Source organism: Diorhabda carinulata, chromosome 2, assembly GCF_026250575.1.
Source record: "Diorhabda carinulata isolate Delta chromosome 2, icDioCari1.1, whole genome shotgun sequence".
NCBI lineage: Eukaryota > Metazoa > Arthropoda > Insecta > Coleoptera > Chrysomelidae > Diorhabda > Diorhabda carinulata.
The window spans coordinates 12104731-12128795 of NC_079461.1; the positions used below are offsets into that span (position 1 = coordinate 12104731).

General features: G+C 30.8%; 1 protein-coding gene across 1 annotated transcript; it reads right to left on the reverse strand.

Moving 5' to 3' along the window:
• Positions 1-881: 881 nt before the first annotated feature.
• LOC130903607 (WD repeat-containing protein 3) lies at positions 882-24049 on the reverse strand. Its single transcript, XM_057815819.1, has 13 exons — positions 23782-24049; positions 23430-23639; positions 22413-22610; positions 20809-20985; positions 18778-18977; positions 18294-18677; positions 15867-16026; positions 14031-14258; positions 13513-13782; positions 11292-11531; positions 7777-7964; positions 3872-4094; positions 882-1127 (listed from the first exon to the last, which is right to left on the reverse strand). The coding sequence occupies exons 1-13, from the start codon at positions 23950-23952 to the stop codon at positions 963-965; spliced, it is 2814 nt and encodes a 937-aa protein (XP_057671802.1). The 5' UTR covers positions 23953-24049; the 3' UTR covers positions 882-962.
• Positions 24050-24065: the final 16 nt, after the last annotated feature.

A 24065-nucleotide genomic window follows, 5' to 3' on the forward strand; every position in this document is an offset into this window, starting at 1 on the left:
AAAATATTACACTTAATTCAATTTTCATATTTACTACCAAATCTGTTGCATCTCCAATTTTTCTCATTTCTCCCAGATAGTCAATGTTTCCCATTTCCTATTTTTTGCTTCAAATTTGTATGAAAATGAGTGTATTTAAGGATTAACCACGATCTCTAAGGTCCATTGTTCCCCCCATCATAGCAAGTGTTGTCGCTGGATAGATCAATTCCAGAATTCTAACATACTAATGGCTTCAGGTTAGTCACAAGTTTCTGGTTCAAAACATTATCTATGTTGGTAATTAGATGATCTGGAGTACTTTCCTCTTCCCTACATTCTCGTTCTCAAAGTTTCTCGTCCAAAGCAATATCTGCCTCACACAACCTGCATTCATATTCTGCTTCAGTTTTAATTAATTTATTTACTATAACCTTCTATAAACAGATAAATCTCTAAAGAGAATAATTTGAGATTCAATAGCACTTTTGTACTTTCCACAAGTAATTGCCTTAAAAGTATGAATGAATCCACCTCTGCTAGTACATACATTCTTAGCCAATATTTGCTTGCAAAACCAAAAATCTATATACAGCATTATTTTATTATTTAGTTGAGAAGTATTGAGTTATATTTATGGGGAAATTATACTTTCATCATGTTTATTGTCATGTATTTTATTATTCTTGGTACCATATTTTCTGAAAAAACTGAATTGAACACACTACTACACCAATTACACTAGTTCTTCAAATCGTAGATGTATTGTAAACAGTGGTTCCAATTTTTTCCCCTTTTGTTTGTTATTAATATTTTATAATAATAGATGAATTGTTAAAAAGTTTTATGGCATTTTGTTGGTATAAAATGGTTTATATTACAGATAGGAATAAAATGAAGAGTAAAAAACCAATAAAAATGTATTGGTACCAAATAATACACAATATATTCTCCTAAATTGTAACAATATCACATTATTTGTTTCAACTCATAACCATAATCGATCTCTTAAGTTTTTCCCTTTGTCTTCGCTTTTTATTGGACTTAGTTTTTTCCTGGGATGCATCTCTAAATAGTTGTACACCTTCAGCCGCTTCAACTTCGTTCTGAATGAACTTCATTGCATAGTAGTTGTAACCTACTAAGTCCTGTTAATAGAAAAATAGACATTAATTTTAGTATGTAGTTATAACATAGTATTCCTTGTAAGTATAAATTCGTTCAGATTTTAATGTCAATAAATATGTCAAAAACAAAATTCATGATACATTTTAAAAAACCAAGATGATATTTAAAAACAAGTTACAAGTACATGTCAAAATTGGGAAGTCAAGAAGAAATACTTTTTTGCACCCTAGTACAGAGATGTTTATTTACTCCCATGTGAATTCGAATGTGTAATAATATTATTATTTACTGTTTTCGTTTTAAATAGGATTTTATTCATTCAAAAATGTTGAGAAATTAAATCTCCTCACTCATTTAGAATCCGAATAGCAGAAAATCTCAGGGTGTTAATGGTTCATTACAATGACATTACATTAATTAATTCTAGAAATTTATCATAAACTTCAACATGCACTCTGAAACTGATGTCGACTAAATGATTGTTACTAATGTAAATGAAGCTAAATATGATGAAATAAGGGAATAAATATCTATGAATATCATGAATCCCCTTTTAATAATTTTTATACACAGTTATGAACCTTATAAAATACCAGTCCACTATCCACGAGTAGAATAATGGAATAACTTCAATACACTAGTCACATTACATGTTTTATTACACTAAACGTCCTGGATCTATAATCCTCAATCTAGCTTTCTGCTACAATAAAAGTTCTCAATACTCCATGCCAGAGCCAAATGTAATAATTTTTTTACGAAAAATTTCTGGTGTACCAAATTTAAATGAGTATAATTTTGAACATGAGATAAATTTTTGCATTTGACATAATACTTAAGGTGCAGGAGGTCCCGGCAAAGCGACGCGATGCGAGCTCCTTTTATTGAGTAGTCATGACAACAAGAATTACAAGAGTTCAGAAGCTCACTATTTCCTCACCTCTAACCTTGTATTTTCTCCTCGTGTTGCTAGGGGAACGTGTGATAGTGCTTGGCAAGGTTTGTATTCCACTTGTTGTGCATGCGGCACTATAGTGTTCTCATTTCCTCTTGTTCCTCTGGAATCAGGATTTAACTCTCACCACATTTTGTCTTGATGTCCGAATAACTTTTCTTCTCATTTTCATTGCTTTCAATTCTCCTAAATCATTTTATGTGTGTCCCTAATATTTCTATTCGATTAAACAGTATACAACTGAATAGTGTTTCTTTCTTTCCAATTGATTTCAATTTCCCAGCTGAAATTTATGTCTTGCGTCCCTAGGAGTAATTGAGATTTTTTTTAGACATTTAGATGTCAAACTAATAATATCAGGTTTTCAGATAATCTTTGACATTTCGATATTTCCAGTCTCAGACTAATTTTTTTAGTCTGAAAAGGTATTTATCTGTCCTTTGAATATAGTTCACTACAGTACAGTTCTCCATAATTAAGTAATTCTTTAAAATAACTGAAAGAGAAAGGTATGGTGCTATGATATCATGCTACCCGCATGACTCATGAACTCCAAGAATATAACATTCATAAGTATCTGCGAATGATGACTGATGCTTGAGACCCAGCTTAAGCAGTAGGAGTGTCAAAAAGGTTGCAGAGATGCATAATGTTGGAGGTCCACGACAGAGTAGTCTGTCGTCAAAAGTCACGTATGTGTTGAACATACCAGGCGAGACGCGGCGCAGCATCGTTATTGGTTCAAATCAGTGGCAACATAATATACTACAAATAAAAAGCCGTGTGAGAAGGACGAGCGCCGCATCGCTGAAAAAGCCGTTAGATCAGGTGTAGTACAGGGACGGCGTCGTATTATCGTACTGCAGTGACATTGTTTATATTTGTCTGTTGCGTGATTTTCTGAAATATATCTGACACACAGGTCATTGAGCAAAATGGAGAATATATAATTGATTAAAAACTATTCTTTGTTTTATTTTATACTACAAATCCGAAATTACTTTGTTGCCAACCCAATAATAGACAACATTGTTATTGTTTTGCTTAGTATAAATGTTGACCACAGTGGAAGCTCAATGTCATCTAATGGGGTATAAGTAAATGTGTTTATTAAGGTAGCAAATGAAGATTTTATTTCAATGTTTCAATACACATATTATCCTTCTATTTTTGTATTCGATGTTAGAAATAAGAGGCTAGAAATAATTGAAAATCATTAAAAATTCGGATATTATTGATACCTGATTTTTATGTTCTATATTTTGACTGTTCACTTTATATCTATTCCAAACCTCACGTTTGCATTGAAACTGTAAATTATTTCTTAAGCGCAGAGTGCTTTCCTGTTACTTGCTTGGCTTTGACGTTTTTAACATTGATCACTCGCACGTGGCGTGAATATGTTTTGATTTACTATTTTTCTTCGATAAATAGACTTTAAGTGCCTAGCTAGTGCCTTCCACATGATATCTGCGGAAGCTGCCATTGCCATAACTCTGCTTATTAAACTGCTAGCGGAGGAAATACTTCTCATAAACTAGGAACGACAGTACAGTATATTGTCAACAGTTGCTTTTGAGCATATCTCCACCGCATTTAACACGATGATTATCTTCGGGTCGCTAAAAATACTTAAATGTGTTTCTTCTTCCATACTTTATACTTTTATTATTTTGTAAATAATATTTCTTACAAAGTTTGAAGTACATAAATTAATTAAATGAAAAAACTATTTATTCATGAGACCAGTTGAAAAATATATATTAGATAGGTATAGTCTTGTAGAGTATTTTAGTATTTATTACTTACCCTTAATTCACCCACTCGCTCATTTCCAAATTTCAGTATTTTTTCAAGAGTCGTCAGAAGTGAGTGATTGGCAACTATGGGACCATAATGTAATTTTAGCAGGAACATTGATATTTTACAAACTAGTTCTGTTTGATTTCCTCTAGTTAGTAATGCTGGCATAGCTTGTAAAATCTCACAAACTGAAGAAAAAGGCAGCATAAGTAGAGCTTCTTCTAAATCACTGAAAAATTAAAAATAAATTAATGACAATATGTTTGATTCAAAACTTTCAGAAAAAAAAAACGGATCTGGAATATTATTATTATATTTATTCAATGTTATACTAGTTTTAGCTATCATTACTTTGTCCATGTTGAAACTTGTACGATAGATATGGTATACCACAATGGGTCGACATTTATACCAAAAACTACTGGTGATGTCTTTGGTTGTGTAAGACTTATGATGAAAACAATAAAGCTCAGATATTGTAGCAAAATTGTGTAACTCACTTTTTCCAAATGGCAACCCCATTTATGAAGAATTTGACGTGGTTATTGAAAGAGTCTTATAAAACTTTTTTCTATGATATCGGGATGAACTTATACACACTCATTAACCTATGACGCAGGTAATACATAACTTTGAAATGTATGAACGGTTGTCAAAAAATCTGTTGATTCAATTCAAAATCTAATTGATTCAAACAATTTTCTAAGATTTCAGGATCTATCTAACCTGAGTTAAACGTAAAATGTTTTTATATAGAAATATGAAAGGTCCCCGACACTCCCTAACGATTAGCGGATTCCAACAAAATATTCACATGGTCAGGGGATTCCAAAACACGGATCAAATATATACATATAAGTTCAATGTAATTAATAAAGATTATACATTATTTTATTGCTGTCGGTTTAATAGAGCATTGATTTGTTACTCGTTTAATGTAAATAAATTATTTTTAAAAAGTTAAAAAGTGTCTCAAAGAACATTTCTGGCGCTGCAAACAGGATCGACTTCGCACAGAAGTAAGTTTCCTGGTCAACTTCAGTTTTTAAACGAGACGAGAAAATGTAGTTTGCAGAAGACATCACAAGTGATCATCCTTTGTGAGTACAATGTTCTTTTTTTATTTATGAACACTTTTAACGATTATTCCGAAAGTAACTTACGTTTATTATCGTCAAATCTCTCTATCAAGCCTTTAAGCAGTTCTACTTCAGCTAATAGTTCTCGATCTTATAAAAATCAAATTTAAGAACCTCGAAACATTGATATCTTGAGAATTTCTCTTCAAAACAATGATATTTCTGGCCTTTGTGCAACTCTACCTGAACTTAGTTCGAAATATAATCTTTTAACATTTGTAAAATCGATAAATAACTTTCCTTAGGTCACAGAATCTCACTCAACCTCAAGAATTCATATTAAACGCCAATATTATTTCTCATATAAAAGGTGAACCTACAGATTTTTTAAATTACCCAAATTTAACACTTTGAACAGATGCACGTCCGGCATTACTAGCTAAATACGGAGATCGACGCTACGAAGATATATTATTAACACAGTTATCTACTATAGTTCAGTACGATAATAAGTCATACGATCAATATCACCAAAGAATCTCAAATAAGTTAAACGATTTGCTTCGACATATAGCCCTCAATGACAATGTGGAAATTATCAATTTCGAAACCCTATATATGAAAAATATTGCTCTAAAACATTTTGCCCTGGCATCAACGAGCCTTATTGTGAATATTTATCATATTTTCAAATAAATTTTCTTGACGAAGCCCTTTAATATCTCCTATAACAACCACAAAAATCTAAAATTATATATGAACTTTTTAAAGAGCAAACAAAATAGAAGATTACAACCTAACCAAAACAAAATTCCATTCATTCAAATCACAATAGGCTTAATTACACTTTCACACAGAACCCTATTAGTAACTCAAGTATACCTAAAAATTACTCTTTTGTAAATTCACCTATTTCTCAAATAAATAGAATTTAGAACAATTACTTTCCTAGGAATAACGTTTTAATAGAGCTCAGTCTAATACTTTGGTTACAATCAATCATTAATTTATCCATCTACTAGCAATTTTTTTGTAAATAATCCAAATTCCAAAAAAATTTTTCCAACTTCTTGAAATGAGTGGTGTACAAACTATTTCTGTTAAAAACCAACCTATGAGTACTTCCACGAGAAGAACTTTTAATTTTAAGGTTGATTCTCATTAAAATGAAAACTTAAATCCTAACGATACTTTAGACTTTGACGGTACGAATGACAATTTCGAAAACGAAAATTCTGTTACTAATCCAGATGTTCAAGACGAAAATTTTTACGAAGTCACTCACGAAGCACCAATACAATAAATTTTAATAACATCCGTTACAACCCACAACTGCCATTCTTTATTATTCCAAAATCTAAATTAAAATTTTTAATTGATACTGGAGGATCTGATACAATCTTATCTTCTAAAGCGTCTACCTTTTTCAAGTCAAATCATATTTATTACAAGCTCTTCACGTTGACGTCCATGAAAATAACGTAACGCAATATTAAAACACCCTTGCTGGAAGAATTTGAAATTATAAAACCCATCGACGCTAGAATAGCTGATTGGATAAAATATTTCGACATACTATTAGAAAATTATGACTTAGAACGCTTGCATACTTTGATAGACTATCAAAATAAATTACTTATGTTGAAACGCTTAAATATTACCATCCCTTTTGACACTTTGTATAATAAATAATATTCACATGGTCAGTGGATTCCAAAACACGGATCAAATAAATATAAGTTCAAATTTATTAATAAAGATTATTCATTGTTTTATTGCCGTCGGTTTAATAGAGTATTGATTTGTTATTCGTTTATTGTAAATAAATTAGTTTTAAAAAGTTAAAAAGTGTCTGGAATAATATTTCCATATTATCTTTCCATCTCCAATAAGCTTACTAATAAATTTTTTGTTATATGCACACAAGCACACCATAATTTTATATAGCAATAAAAACATTGAAACTTTAGAAACGTTCAAAATACTTGTGCATTAGTGTCAATCTAGTACAGAGAGTTAGTTGAACATTACATTTTTCATAAATTTTTTCTCATCCTTCCAAATCAATTTTTACAAAAAATATTTATCTTTTTTATTTCTGATTAATATGAATTAAAAAAAAATAATTTTTTCATTCATAATCCCTCGCTCTTAAATTTTAAAGATTTCATAATTTCTAAAGAATCCACTGAATACTCATCACAGGCATTCCCGATTCTCTTTCCGCACACACCATTGGATTTTCTGGATATGCTATGAAGTATGGCAATACTATTACTATTATCATACAAATTTTATATATATTTTCTCTATACCTTTTATTTGTTAATGGTACACCTCGGACGGCTTCTACTTTCATAACACCTTTTTTCACTTCAATTTCCTTTATACCTCTTCTTTGTTAAGTTTATACTTCTGACGGTCTACTTTCACAATACAATTTTTTCGTTAGTATTACTATTTTCATACAACATTTATATATAGTTTCTCTATATCTCTTTTTAGTTAAGGTTACACATAGGACGGCTTTTACTTTCATATCATCACTTTTCAGTTAAAAAAAGTATTCTCGGATAGCTTCTACTTTCATAAAAAAATGAAAATTTCATACTCTTTTAATAATAATCTTGTCTCATCGCTCATAAGTAATAATTAAGCAAAATGAATTAAAGCAATGCTCAAGGTAACTTTGTTTATAAAAATAAAAAAGTTGATAGGAGTCAAGTTAAAAGACATCAGCCGAGATCATACTACTAATAATGGTATAAAATGAATTTGAAATCAGAAATTACCCACGACAAATAATTTTATTGAATTTAATCTGATGCTTACCTTGGTCTAATCCTTTTGATGGTTTCTAGAAGAAAATCATCAGGAGTGGAAACTTGTAGCGCTAACATTAATGGTGGTGGAATTGGAACTGGTAATGTTTGATTAGAAGCTGCTTGATGAGCAGCATGCTCAGCTAATTGTTCTTTATATTTTTCACATATTTCCAAACATTCCAGAATGCTTTCAGTCTAAGAAATTAATTTTAATTATTTCAGTAAGAATGTCCAAATTTTCAAAAACCTAAATGTAAATATTACAACCCTACTATTGGACCTCGCGATTTGATTAACATTGCTGTTTCCTACTGGAGTTAATATAACGATTCAAAACATTTTAAGAAAAAAAATAATTAAACTTATGTTCACAAAAAAATAAAAATATTTAATCCAACAAATGATAAAAACAGAATTGAAAAAAAAAATGAAAAATTATAACAATTTCCTATATTAGTAGTAGTATTAAGATGAAAAAATTAGCAAAATTTTCGATACTGTAAGCCAGTGTTCAAGGTACACCTAGGAAAAGGTAAATTTTTAAAGGTACACCACAAATTAAAAAAAAATGTATATATATTTTTAAGTAATATTAATCGCGCCAAACGAAACCACGCAATAAGATGAATAAAACAAAAACATCTCGCTCATGCGCTTGCATGAATATAATCATACAATAATAAATAATGGTAAGAAGATTGCTATGGCTATCATTATTTTTGAGCCCAGATTCTTGCACTGTCGAGGCTGTGCAAACTGGGCGAAACATATAATGGGTCTTCTACTCCGAGTGACATATACTATTTTTTCTTCAAGCGGAGGTGTACATTGAAATTCTTCTTGAGACATTTTTACAATACACTTTTCAAAACTGACAAACATCAAATTAAATGACAGTTCCTGTCTACTTGGTTACAATGCCCATAAATAAGACGTTGCTATCGTTTCTCATTATTTTGTTACTAGTACAATAATGAGCGTTCATTATTTTACTAGTAAAAGAATAGGTTATTCCTACGATTTGTGTTGTCGAAAATAATATAGATATTATACACTTGAAGAAAAAAATACTTAGGTACCAACACATAAAAAAACTAAATATTTTTATTTTTCTTACCATTACTTACAAGTTTATGAGGCACACCAATTAATGACCAAAGTACACCAGTGTGCCGCGGTACACACTTTGTGGAACAATGCTCTAAGCTATCGAATGGCATGGTACAATCTTCACATGATATAAAAGTATATTTTAAGTGAAATTCACAAAATTTCACAATTCTTATCAAAGATTTGATTTAATGGTTTGAAATTGTTAGATACATTGTTCAGCAATAAATATAAAATATCACTACATCAGTGATTCCCAGCCGGTGGTTCGCGAAAATAATATTGTAATGGACTCATTGTTGTATTCGTAGACAAGCTTTAGTATGTGAGCGTATTTCTGCAGAGTTATCTATTACTTTAAGTGATGCTGGAAGTTTCCACCTTTCTTTACAACCTCATAAAGAAGTTAAATGGGTTTCCCGTGGTAAAGTTTTGATGCATTTGTTTGAATTGAAATCTGAATTTAAAGCATTTTTTATTGATCAACCGTTCCATTTGTCTTCTTGTATACCCAATGTTCTTTGGCTGCAAAAGCTTGCGTATTTAGCTGACATTTTTTGTAAACTGAATGAATTAAATATGTGTTAACAAGGCGAAGGTGTCACCATTTTCATTGTACATAATAGAATTGAGGATATGTTGAAAAAGACGCTTAAACGTCCAGCTGTTTTCATTGTTTGTTTGTTGATATGTTAGCTTGTTTTTTTTTGGTGGCTCCAGACAGATTTCTAACGAAGAATTAAGAGTTTACTAACGAAGTTCCCTTAATTTTAAGCGTAGAATCCAATGGTAAAGAGAAAAATGGGGGTTGCTATTTGAAAAATTTATGTTTTCAAAGTTTAAATAGCGAAATTCGGCACCATGTTCTGAGCACCCTATATAAATTTTTGTCAAGGTTACCACAGATTTTGAAAGCTGTAAGTGTTATTTGTCCAAATCCCAAAAATATTAGACCTGACTCAATTAAACTTTGAAATAAATTTTTTTTTAGTGGAGAACTGCATGTTTCCAAAAATTTCGAAAATGTGAAATAATTAAAAAATGGTGGACTTTAGGTGTACTATGCCTTATATAAAGTTATATTGAAATTTCACGTAGATTCTAAAAATTTAATGAAAACCACAGCATTCCGTTTAAAATAATGAAGTTTGGGTCCACTTCCGGTATAACCGGAAGTTTCAGAAAACTGAAATTATTTTAGCTGAAACGAGCATTTAAACAAAAGTAGTGAATAACTTAACCCCCATCGTTTAACATTAAAGTTATACTGGCTATTTCTTAATAGTAGTAAACATCTAGGAGGTCTGTATGAGAATAAATAATACACACGGCTCCCTATAAGTGGCACTAGTGAGATTATGAAATATCTTTGTGTTAGTGTAATAGTGTAGCATTTTTTTATATAAAAAAAAAACATTTCGAACTTCTGCCATTTTGTTAAAATTTGACATTTTTTCTCTTTCTTGATTTTAGTTCAAACATTAAGAAAAACTTGATTTTTATATTTCAGATCAATAGCTACAACGAAAAGCTGGTGGTAGTGGAGGCCTATCTTAAAATTCCTGTTAATACTAATAGCTCTGTATTGAGGCCATTTTGTTTTGAACATTTTGTAAAAATTTATTTAATTACTTCAAAACATGTATAATAAAGTCATATAATTAAATTTTGCATCTGATATAAAATTTTTTGGAAAAAAAAATCCAAAATGAACTTCAAAAACCGGGCTCTACAGTGGTGTTATTCCTTAACAAAATCATATCTTCTAATCACTGGTATATTGCCAACTTATACATTTAACAACTCTTATTCTATGTAATACTTTTACTGACCTCTGTCAACACGTCGGTATGTGATACATTGATAACAATATCACTGTCTGTCCGCCTGTATTATACTAAATCTTATATTTATACAAATTATTATATTGGGAATTACGAGGTGAATGTTATAGATACAAGGTTTGTTATATTGTTTATAGTGGTACGTGTTTCTCGATTTGATACCTACAATTAACCTTACTATTTTTAACGACCTCCACATACAGACATCCTACTTCCCTCTTCCACTAAACATATGTGAGGTCATTCCAGAAAGCTAGACAAGGAGAAATGTGTCAAGTTGCCAAGAAAAAACTTTCTTACAAACAGTGTTGGGTATCTCTAGAATTCCTTTTTAGAAAAAGCAGCGTTTGCACCCAGTGTAAATTCTTTCAAAATCAGAATGGACCGAAATTTATCTGGTATACCTAACACTGACTCACATTAACTACCTTTTTCAGCTTCCATTCTTTCTGTAGAAAACATTTAAACATTTAAAGAAATGAGCAGGGTTCGTATTAACACAACAGATTTGTAACGAATAATGGAAACTTATTTTTTGTTATAAACTAATTGTAATGCTATTCCTTACCGCTTTTTCACTTCCTACAGTTTTTTTGGAAGGTAAGTTTAGTCCTGGATGTCCTGGAATGACTGTCTGTTCCCCCGTGGCTAATTCATCTTCTTGTTCTCTTTCTTCTTCCCTTTCATCTTCCAAAACCAAAATTTGATCGGATTTTTGATACATTCTCAACACTCTATCTGCTCCACATGATACTACATATTGACCATTTGAACTAATAGCTAATCCTCTAGCTTCGCCAACGTGTCCCTAAAATAAAAATTTTAATGTTATATCTGAATCACATAGAATTGTTAAAATCTCAATCTTATCTATGTTATCATGTATTTTACCAAATGTATCATCATAATAAAACTTCTTATCACATTTGTCATATTCAACATACATACATGTTTAATTCCTCGTTTAATTGAATTGAAGCATTTAATACACCACTTTTTAACTGTCTTGTATTACTAGCAATCTGAGCTACTTTTTAATTCATCGAAAAATATTTTGTCGCTTATGAAGAACATCAATATAGGAAAGGTGAATGTAATTCATTTATATAATCATTAAATCGAAAATAGGGTAACCAATTTTCTGAATAAGATTAAAATGATTTGTGCTCTAGTTCAAGTGTATACGTAACTCGAAGACGTCAAGCAATTTTTTTCAAGTCTGGTTAAGGAACACCGTGATAGAGAAGACACTTCAATACAAGTGCGTTCAAATTGCTTAAGTAAGTCAGATCCCAAGTATCATTTTCTGCCAATGAATTCAGCTCTCCGGCATGGCTTGTTTCCATAAGTCGCACTCATGTGACTAAATCACTTTTACAGTCATGTCCCTTTCTGCAATGAGCACCCTCGACATTTCCTGCTTCAACCTAATCACTTCCAGTTCCAGAAACAGAAATTCTGAAGAATTGTCTTTGGAGGGTCCTGGATTCCTGATAGGCCACGACTTCTACCACAGGCTCGACATTGGCAGACTTGAGTAACTTGATTAAGGGAGTTTCTCTTTCAAAAATAATATCACGAGATATTATGATCGAATCCTTCACAAAGTTCCACAAAGAGACATGGTATACTTTTCTTGTCCATTTTCCACCTCTTCTCCTTAGGCACATGCATGAAGCATTTAGTTTTCCAAAAATCTTGGAATAGTCGATTTTAGGAAGTTAGAAATGCAAACATAATTTAAATCGGCGACTTGTTCTGTCCAGTGCATTGTCGCCGCTTCCGCCACAGTTTGATTGGAAAATTCTTTGAATGAATCATAGACCGTGCAGCTGTACGCCCTATTTTTCTGAAGGGTATATGGAGTGGCTGTTTGCATGCTTAATCTATTCTCATTCATCAGCTGTTGAATACTGGCATTCTTGAGCCCACCGCCTCTATCAACATTAATTCGGACAGTTCAGCCTGCTGCAGCCTCTTCAATTCGAGATTGAGCTCACTGATCACGCTGAAGGCGGCGTGCAACATGATTGAAAATTCCATCCTAAGCATTAATGATTCCGTAAGAAAAGAAAGATTCCAGAAGTCTATCTAATCTCTGACTTGAGCTCAGCTCATACACAGAACTCAACTTGACCCAAATATCCTTGTTCGTTTCACAAGAAGACGTGAGTTCCTCATTGGTAGTATTCCGCGTATTCACCAAAATGAACTGAGCAAGCGAGTCTTTTGTTTCGAATTTATCATTATTGGAACCATCAGCAGTCAATGTCAACTTACCATTTACGAGATACAAAACCTTTTGATGCTTCAGCAGTAAGGTGATTTCCTTTTCCAACGCGACCAGTTGCCTTGATTCTCCAATTTCTCAATAGAAGCCTTGAAATCAAATGATCCTGACGTGCTGATGATCAACTATCACACAGTCACACACCAGTTCACAAAACAAACTTGATTAAAGCACGTCCATATATTCAACTCCTACAGTTCGCTTAAATCTGGGTTAAATTCAAATTGAAAAAGGAATAGAATGTAATTAAAAACGACTACACATACCAATTGAACGTTAATATAAAAAAAATAGTTACAGAAACGTTTCCCTGAAATAAATAATCTAACTGTAAGTCCATTTTAAGACCAAGTACGAGGTAGGGAGCTCCAACAAGATACAGTATGAGTTTCAAATTCAAAATGTTTGAAAATTATTTTTGCTAATATTTATGTACTAGTAACGACATCTATAATTATCAATAAAAATATGTTGTATATAAAAATATTTGTTTATTTACCTGTAATGTCATAATTTTGTCATAAGTATCACCATCCCATTCTTTCACTTTACCATCCTTTCCACAAGTGAAAAAATAATGCGTTTTCGGTACAAAACAAAGTCCTGTTACTGAATCATCGTGAGCAAAAATACTTTTGTGGCAATCACCGAAATCCATTCCCCAAATTTTTACGTTCCTGTCGACTGAACCAGTTGCTATTAAAGTAGAATCTGAAGAAATATCTAGACATAGCACCGGCAATTTGTGACCATAAAGAGAAAGGTAAAACTAAAAAAACAAAGGTTATCAATATCTAAAATAATCAGCACTTTCTTAAAGTTCCCCAATAAATCAATTGCTTTGTTAAAAATTAGATAAAAAAGAAACAAAACAGTTAACCCTATCGTAGATCTAGTAAATGTTCAGAATTCCAAGGAAGGTTAAAATGTTTTTTCTTCCAAATTTGTCTAAGCGAACTATACATATTTTTTACAATTTTTTATAAATAAATAATTTAGAGTTACAATTATACAAACCTTCAAAGTGTCAACAAAAAATATCTTCACTGTAGAATCTAGCAGTCCGACTGCTATAAATTTTCCATTGGGTGACATTTTCAAACAAAGTACAGTATCCTCCAACTTTAAAGTTTTAGTGTGAAGAACAGATAACACTTTTGCTTTGGAATCACTATTTTTATCTACCACAAGTTCAAACTGCCAAAATTTTACAGTGCTATCTCCTCCTCCTGTCACACATCCTCTCTAAAATGACAATAGTGTTAATCCACTAATCAAATTTTCTTTTGTTTGAAGGCTTGTTTTTACTTTAGTAGCAATCAAAACATATACAGTTAATGGTATGGCTTTGGAGTATATAATCCTGATTTAAATCAACTGATTTGTTGAATAAAAATCATATTTGAAATCAAACCATATTTGTTTGCATCATTTTGGTAGGATTCTACTTTGAAGGTTTTAAAATAAATTTAGATTGACAATATCAGGGATGTTCGTATAGTAAGTTCCATTAAAAAAAACAGTGCAGATACTACTTCTCTTTACACTCTTTTTGACAAGACTCTGTGATTTTCCAAGCATTGGTAATATCTTGATACAAGTTTTTGTCTGCAACTTCGTATACTTGTGCAATGAACCTTGAAATAACATGTTATTGTTGTTGTACCACTAATAGCCAAGGAAAGACTCGGTGCTTATCCCTTATTGCGCGACACAGTTTCTTAAACACCCCAATAAATATTTGTATTAATTCAATAAAAATTTAAGAAAGAGGATTTTTTCGGGGGTAAAAAGTTTTAGGGTATTTTGTAGGGAAAAAGTAAATAAGTTTAAAATGTGTAAGTTTTGGAATTCTAATTAAAAGTAGATTGTCACCTTCTATCGTTTTCCAACCTCGCTCCGTGCATAAGCTACGCGTCAAAAGAAAGCGGGCACGCGCTGAAGGCGACTGCGAAGCTCTTGCACTACATACTAAGCCATTGTTGACATTCAAACATCAGTCGGCGTTGTGTTAGAGCCATGTAAAGTTTACGTCGTAAACATGTCCGTCATTATTGATGCTCCCGCCAAGTGAGATTCGTTTTCTACAAGCTGAAGGCGATAGTGCTGCAGAAATCCATCGGTGAATGAATCGTGTGTATGGGTGAAACTTCATGATGGATGGTTCAACGAGTTGACAGAATGGTGGCTTAAAGAAATCCACAGATTCACCATTACTGATTTGTCTACGGAATTTCCAGAAGTTTCAAGGTCTGTTTTGTACTCTATTGTTGCTGAACGGTTAGGCTACATTGGCGGCAACTTTCTTTGAAGAGGGTATTGAAAAGCTTGTTCACAGATATGACAAATGCCTCAACCTCTTTGGTGATGTCGTAACCGTAAGTGTTACCAATCTTTTGGTAATAATATTATTGTTTTAAATGAACTTGCTTTTATTTATAGCTTATTAGAGGCTGAAAAAAAGCGATCCTCGTATTTCTTTGTATATTTATAACTAAACTTCATCACAAAAAAACTTATGGTGTCTTAGAGTAAATTTAGGAGATTTTAAAATATGCTTGGGGGATAGAATTACAACCGATTAGCATCCCTGCTTGCGCCTTTTCAAGGTGTCAAGATTTGTTTTGGTTCAAGTTATCTTCTAAAACTGTTAAGAAGAGCTCAACAAAATCTCTAAGGGCATGGATTGGCAATAAAAGCAACGCACGACAAGCGAGAATAGTGAAACAGTGATAGTTTTATAATTGTTAATTTCTGTAATAAATAACTGATTTCTAAAATATAAATTTAGTATGTTTTTGCAATTTTGTAAGTTTGTATCAAATTCAAAAAACAAAATTTGACAATACTTACCAAATCGTGTGTTAAAATTACAGACCATAGTTCAGTAGAATGTGCTGGAATTTCTTCTAAAATATCACCAGATGCAATATCAATAATTAATAACATTCCATTTTTTAAACCAGCCAGAAGATGCCGATCTCCAGGTACAAATACAGTAGACAAAATGTACCTTAAAATAAAAATAAAATTATTAAAATTAATTAAGTCAATCAAGTTAGTTGTTGAGAATGAAAAGAGAAAAATAAATTACAAAACGTGAAAATCACTTTTTGATGCAAGTGAAGGAGCGTCCATTAAGTACATAAAGGGATTGAGGGCAAGAAGATTAAACATATTACACTAAATGTCACATTATTTTATTGTCAAAAAATACTGTTTCCTGTCAAAAACATGCCAAAGCCTGGCACAATTATGTGCGACAGTAACACCGTTGAAAAGTGGTTAAATCATTTTGAAGGAGCAAATAATTCTATCCATTTTCTATTCCTATCGTATTCCTGTCCCTGCGCTACTTGACGCAGTACGCTGAACTAACATGTGGCACTGTTGTCAAAAGTTATGTGTATTATATGTAATATGTACAAAAGTTAATAAAAAAAATCTCAAATCGTTACATTCTAATTATAAATATTTTTAATTGTAACCCTGCACTATGATGGCTGTTACAAAATTAAAAACAAGCGATACAAGTTCTAGACCATATCAAACTGAATGGTTTGAAAATACAGTGTGATCGAATGATTACATATATGTAATTTGTAATGAAAAATATTCACGTACATATAATGTAAAATGAGACTTTGAGAAGTTGCATTCTAATCTCGGTTTATCAACAGATGAAGAAAGAAAAAACCTATTTTTTGAAAAAGAAAAATGAGAATTTGTCCCAAAGTAGTGTTTTAAAAAGTTTTTGGATCAAAAAAATAACATTACAGTGTTAGTTTTCAAGTTGCGTATTGCATTGCTCGTCACAAGAAACCTCTTTCAGTAGGCAATTTCTAAAAAAAAAGCGTTTTTAAAATGTAATGTTACTTTGCTGATTTAAAAGAAGAAGACTTGATTACAAAGTGTATGAATGATTTAGCTTTAAGTCCCAATACAATTAAAGATCGAGTGATAGAATTAGAAAAAAATATTTTTTCCCAAATACATAGTGACTTAAATTATGCAGAAATTTATTTAATTGATTTGGATGAGAGTAATGATGTAAATGGTTATGCACAATTAACAGTTTTTGCTCAGTATAAGTCAGGAAATATAATGAAAGAAAAGTTAATTAAACTAGTAACGTGTACATATATTTAAAGAATTTGATGTTGTATTTGAAGAAATGGATATTGACCTACAGAAAATAGTTCCTTTAACAACAGACGGTGCATCTTGTATGATAGGGAAAAGATTAGATTTATTCAGTATCTTAAGCAAAATATTTCACATTCTCTGATTGAATTTCATTGTATGATATACCATAATGTATCATGTGCGAAGCAAGGTTAAAAAACATTTCCCAATGTAATATCAATTGTAATAAAAGTTATCAACTAGATAAACGCAAGAGCTCTCAATAAACGACAATTTGCACAATTCTTAGAAAAAATTGAATGTCAGTATTCAAGTCCTCAATCTCTTTGTAACATTATTAGAAAAAATTATCAATGGTCAATTTAGTCATAAAAAAAGTGGCCAAATAACAAAAATTCCCGAAAAGACAAATATTGATGGAGATCTGGGGTTTACCATTACAAATAAAGTTTTAAAAATCCCCATCAAGTTATTCGGGGTCAAAGGTCAAAATTTGTGATTTTTCGGATTCCCCTGAAAACAGTAATTTTCAAACCTCAAACCAAAGTTGTAGATCTTAAAATTCTGTACCAAAGTGGTCCCTATGATTTACTATTTTTGAGATATCGCGATTCTAAGAGTCTCATTACACATGATATGCACATATAAGTCACGTATATACATAGCAGGCCCTTAAGACAATTATGAATACCTATTTGTGTCTCTTATATATTATACTATTCTCAAAACATTTATTCAAAAGAAAGTCAGTCTCTAACTGAATCTCCTCTACCCAACTGGACTTAAAAATCATCTGGCTATTCTATCGTCTCCATGTTAAGTGAAAAATTAACAGCTGCAAATATTGCAGTGAAACAAGCTCTAAATGACTCAGATGTTCTTATAATTGAAACAGCAAAAGAAAAATTGATTGCAACAAACTCACAATTATAGTTGGTGAAGATGTTGATTGGTTAGTACTACTTACAGCAAGGACTCCAATGGATAAAATTATTTATTTTCTGAAACCTGGAAGGATCCAACAGGGCGACATTTTGAGAATTTCATTTTGGCCAGTGCTTAAAACTATTTGCCCATCCCTGCTTTAGATCATGTTAGGATACACTTCCATTTTTAGAAAAATTATATACTTACTGTGTACTAATTGTTCTTAGACAAGCTTGTGAAGGCCTATTCCACAATTTTACTGACTCTGCACTTCCAGAGGCAATTGCTAAGTTGTCACTACTGAAACAAACTGAACGTACATCAGTTCTGTGTCCTTGATGTAAAATTGATCTTAGACGTTTGGGTTCTGAGTCCTTGGCTGATGATTGAATAGAGTATAGTTCTACAACGTTATTAGAAAGATTCGTTGCAATACGCAATTCTCCACCATTACCCAGAACCAAATGAAAACTTTTAGGTTTATCGGAAAGTGTAATAGATGGTAACCTTTTAACTTCATCACATAAGCTTAATTGATTTGTTGGATTAATGACAGAATCTTCTTGATCAGTTTCCATATTTCCTTCAGATCTAAAATAAATAACAGTTATATACAGAGATGTATCAATTTTATGCTTCAAGAAAATAATTTCAAAGCTTTTATTATATTATTGTTTAGTTATAAACTTACTTGTTTTTTTTCTTTTCTTTTTTCAGTCTTTTTTTAAGTCGTAATTTAGCATCTTCCTCATATACAAATTGGAAGAGTTCTATCTTCTTATCTGTACCATGACATCCCAAAATATGTCCGCTAACATCACTATACATTGATATAACTCTACCGCGTCCGCCTCTTAAAAGTGTGCCAGCTTTATGGCATTGTAGTGGATGCTTAAAAATTATATTCATTATTAAAATTATGTTAATATTTTACTCTTTATCCTTAAAAAATGTATAAAAAGTTTTGTTAACAAACCAATTAATATGTTATCACATAATTATAGATATCAATCTTCTGGTTATTCTGGAAGCGGATTTCAATATTTTTAAAATGTATCATGCTGTATGTTATAGTATTTCAAGAATATACAATGAATTCCAATAGCAAATTTTAGGGTTACAATCTTTAATTCTCAAGTTTTATTAATGTTTTTTTAATTTTGTCTGTTTCAAATTATGACTTCTTTTTTTATCAGCGCCAGTAGATTTTACATCCAAAAATAGGGAAGGTACGTGCTTACAACCTTACTTATAAATGGTTATGGGTTTTTTCGAAATTAGAATTTAGATAGGTTTTTTTTTAAAAATCAAAAGAAATATTTTAACAACCAAATTGAAATAGTCATCATTAATGAATCCTAAATGAGAGAATAATTTAATAAATTAACTTTTTTACTGAAAACAATGGCAGTAGTCGCACTTTTTACATGGAATCCCCTTTAAATTCTAACTTTAATGTTTAGAACAACCATTTTCGCAGGTTTTTGTAATGTTTATGTTTTATGGATTTACAATTTTTCTCTTTTATCAATATAACATAGAATCTTACATTTTTTGAGTAATTAAAGAGTAAATTTGAATGAACAAAAAACCCACCAAGTTTTTAGAAATATTGAATATTTTGACCTGAGATTCTTCTATTGAAAATTAGGGTGCTTTTCGGTTCAAAATAGGGTAAAAAAATAAGTATTTTAAATCAGAAAATTTACAGTGAATTTAAGACATAGAACCAAATTTTGTAAAACATTTTTTTTAAAGGATATAAATAAAAAACCAAAAATATGGTTTTTTCCATTTATCGTATAAATTTTTAGGTTATGTGAAAAAAGTGTAAGAGCAATAGTTGTAGATATTTTGATTACCTACAACTTTACCATTCAAGTTTTTTCTGTAGAACTTATAGTTTTGGCAGAAATAAAAATAAACTATATTATACCCTTAAAAACTCACCACCACCCATTTCCCGAACTCGCCCGTAATTTATTTTTCCCTTCATTCTTTTTATACCTCTGCCTTTTCTAATAGGTTTCAACCTACTATAATGTTGGACCCTGGTCTAATAGAATTAGAATTATATCATCAAATGCTTTTCTACAAAACTGTATGAGATAATTTTTTTCAATAAACCAGACAAGAAAATAATCAATGACACTACCATTATTTCCGAATTAAATCTATTAAGGTTAAGATTTTTATTTATATATACCTTGAAAAATTATAAAGATCGAGACTTTTAAAAAGATATATCTGTAAATATTCGATTCAAAGATAAAGGAAGATCCAATAGTATAATAAATGCACCATGTAAACCAAGACTTACATAACATAAAACAAACATCAAAAGGCAGAAACATAAACATTGTCAAGTAACCAAAATAAATCCTGTGAAACATATATCACAAAGTTAATCATTGACAACTATATAGAAATGTAACATAACAGTAGATAAATCAACAATTAGAATCACTGATAAAACTTGGACATTAAATAAACTCGTCAGGTTCATACAGCATTTAACTCCTCAACCTATTAGATAAAGCTTTTTTTCACTGTGATTTGTACTATTCAACATATTGGTCCAAAAGTAATTCATCAATATCAAATAACCTATGAAGATTGTGGCAATGATATACTGTTTCATTACATTCAAAAATTATTCACACATTGTCACACACAAATGTTACTTTTGTTTGCCTGATCCATAAAATTCAATTGTACTCACAGTTAAATCATCTGAATCTTCTAGTGATGAAAGTTCTAACCTCATTGATAAATGTTCCAATGGGTTTTTATTTTCACTATCGGGATCACGGAAAAACAATTTATACACTGTAAGTTCCATATCCCCACAACCGGTCACTAGATATTGGTCGTCTTTCATCAATGTTATAGACCATACCTAAAATTTTTGCAATCATAACGATGCAATATAAAAGCAAAAAATTTGAAGAACATTATCATAACAACAATATATCTAGTTTGCACTGTATACAACATGAGATCCTTAGGGGGTGGATCATTTTCAATGATTTTGATATGTAAATTCTCACTACATTACTTACATATGTGATCCAATTAACACTGCTGTTTATAGTTTATAGTGTAGTCTAAAAAAAGGTATCGGTATTTATATATAGTTTTAGAATAATAATATTAGCAATTGATGCCAAATTTTATTGAATTAAAAATAATTTGTCTCCAACAATCCCATATCTGGAATTTTTTTAAGGTCAACGACTTTAAAATAGTAAGCTATATTATGAAATAAAATTCGAAAAAATTGAAATATTAAAAAAATAAAATGTCTCCCTACTTATTTCCTAAGAGCCACCGTTTTTAAAATTGAATGCTTTTAAGAGTAGAACAAGTTGTAATCTTCAATAACACAAGTCTTGAATAATGCGAATAACCATCTTTTGAGACTCTTGATATTGATCAAAATTTTTACCACGCACTTGCAGGAGTAATGATTTTTCAGCATTCTCTATTATTCTTAGGATCAATTTAACTAGATTATATTCAACATATGGCAAATGATATAAAAAAGATACAGTTGTCTGCATTATTGAGTCCTAATAGAAGTATAAGTTATTGGGATTATTATATAATTGAGGCCAGTGGGATCTATCATTATGTGTTCAACAATTATCAGAATTGTTGAGTAGATCTTGATTAATTATTGTCAAAGTATGTTATTACATGTGTGAAAATAAAATATGTATTTTAATAATATTTGATACCTTAAAACTATACCATAAAAATATTGTGCTTGCTGAAGTATTGTGTACTTCTTTTTTTGAAAATAAGGAGGATATACATTTCCAAAAGATAATACCATCTCAAAATACTAATAATGATTGATCTGCAGCTAATATTTACTATAATGAATTACATGCATTGCCAAATATTTGCATAATAATTGTAATTAACATTTAAGAGGACAGTTGGGTATATTTTTCAGCACGAAAATGTTAGTCTAAATATAAATATGTCTTCATATTTGTAAATTAATTCTGATTTCCTGTTCAAAATGATTTATTACTTATATAGTATCGAACAACAATTACTCCTCAAAGTATTTGGACACTTACCTGTATTTTAAACAATAGTTTGTATATCACTACAAACACATATCATAAAACAGAATTATTGTAATTGTTGAAGTTTTTTGAAGGTAAATTTCCAAAAGACACTTTTAATAAGTATATTGGTTATCAACAACATAAAAACTCTTAAAGTAGAAAACCAGGGTATATCAAGCAATCAGGAAGCAGATAGCTTTTCCAAAAAAGGAGTCATTGTTAACAAAATATTCTGTGTACTTACTTCAGATTGGTGTCCAGTTAAGGTTTTAAAACAGTGCTGAGTGTCTAGATCCCAAAATTTAACAAAGCTATCTTTTGAACTTGAAATCAGGATGGCATGATCTTTCATAAACTGTAACTGTGTAATGGGCCCTTTATGGCCAGACAATCTGCTTAAGCCTACTTCTGCAACTGTATCCCAAGTTATAATATCAGTATCCTATAAAAATAAAATACTTTCAATATCTTCATTTCGGAAGAGGTAATATACTGCCTAGCTGTCCTTTTGGAAAAGGTAATATGCCTATCCTTCTAAGCCATTGATCAGATATATAGTTTTCTTGTCTGAACACTTGTCCCTTTAGTAACGTCAAAGCTCTCATAAAAAGATATTCTTTTAGAAGTAACATTATTTAATGAAAGAATATTAATAATTAAAAACAAAGACTATTTCATTATCGTTCACTTCAAATTACAAGAAGTTCTAAATTCAGCCACCTACCAAAAATTTCCCCTAAATGAAGTGAATGGCAAAACAGCAGAAAACAAAAAAAATGGCATGTGTTTTCAGCAAACAAAAAATGAAGTCAGTTCTTATAATCTGGGATGTGAAGGGGAACCATGCTTTTGTACTGGAATGAATTGTTTTATCGAATTCTATAAGGGAAAATTTTCAGTTTAATAGAAGATAGATAACTGCGAACAGATTTCAAAAAATCTCCAAATGGAATATATTGTAAAAATTTTTAATAGTAATAAATAAAAAATGAATATTTACTTTTAAATACGATTTTTTTAACTTTTAAGTATTAGTTTTATGTAAATTATGACTGTACATCAACAGAGGTATATTATTTACATAATAGTTTGATTAAAACGCATTCTAGTTTTCTAATAGAATTCTTGAAGTAGAAGTGCAATGAGTTTCAAGGGCATGGATGAGACTCCATCAGAATTACCATATTTGGGATAAGACAAATGTTAAAACTGGAGCTTATTAAAACAAAAATATAGTTGTAATGGAATATTTTATTCTTACCTTTGAACCAGATGCTAATTTGTGACCAAAATTGTCATATATTAATGTTGTTACCTCCGATTTATGCCCAGAAAAAATACTGATTACTTCAGCAGATTTAAGATCATAAATTTGGATGTCTCCATTAGAATAGCCTGCTGCTAAATGTCGTTTATTTGGACTAGCTGCTAATGAAGTTACCACTGATTTTTCACCTGGTAAAACTTGTGCCTGTAAGAATAATGACAATATGGTCTATTATTATATATCAGGACATTGATATAATTTTTCCAAAAGAGGAAATGAACGAAACTGAAATAGGAACATTCGGATAAAGGTTGAGGGCAAATATTCTTTTAAATATCAAATATACCTTCTCCCCTAATCTTAGATCCCAAATAATTATATGTTCACAGGCTCCAACGGCAACAAATCTTCCTTCCTGTCCATCTAAAGTAACAAAACACACATTACAGGCTTGACTTGCTACGATATTAAAATTTCCAGCGGGAATATATCTTAGATATTGCTTTGTTAAACCCATTTCTAATAAATAACGTCCAAATTACAACTCTGTATACCCATTTTACACGTGCGAAAGTTAAATAAAACATTCTTCTTTTACGTTGGGCTAGTTTCGCAGCATAAAGATCTACA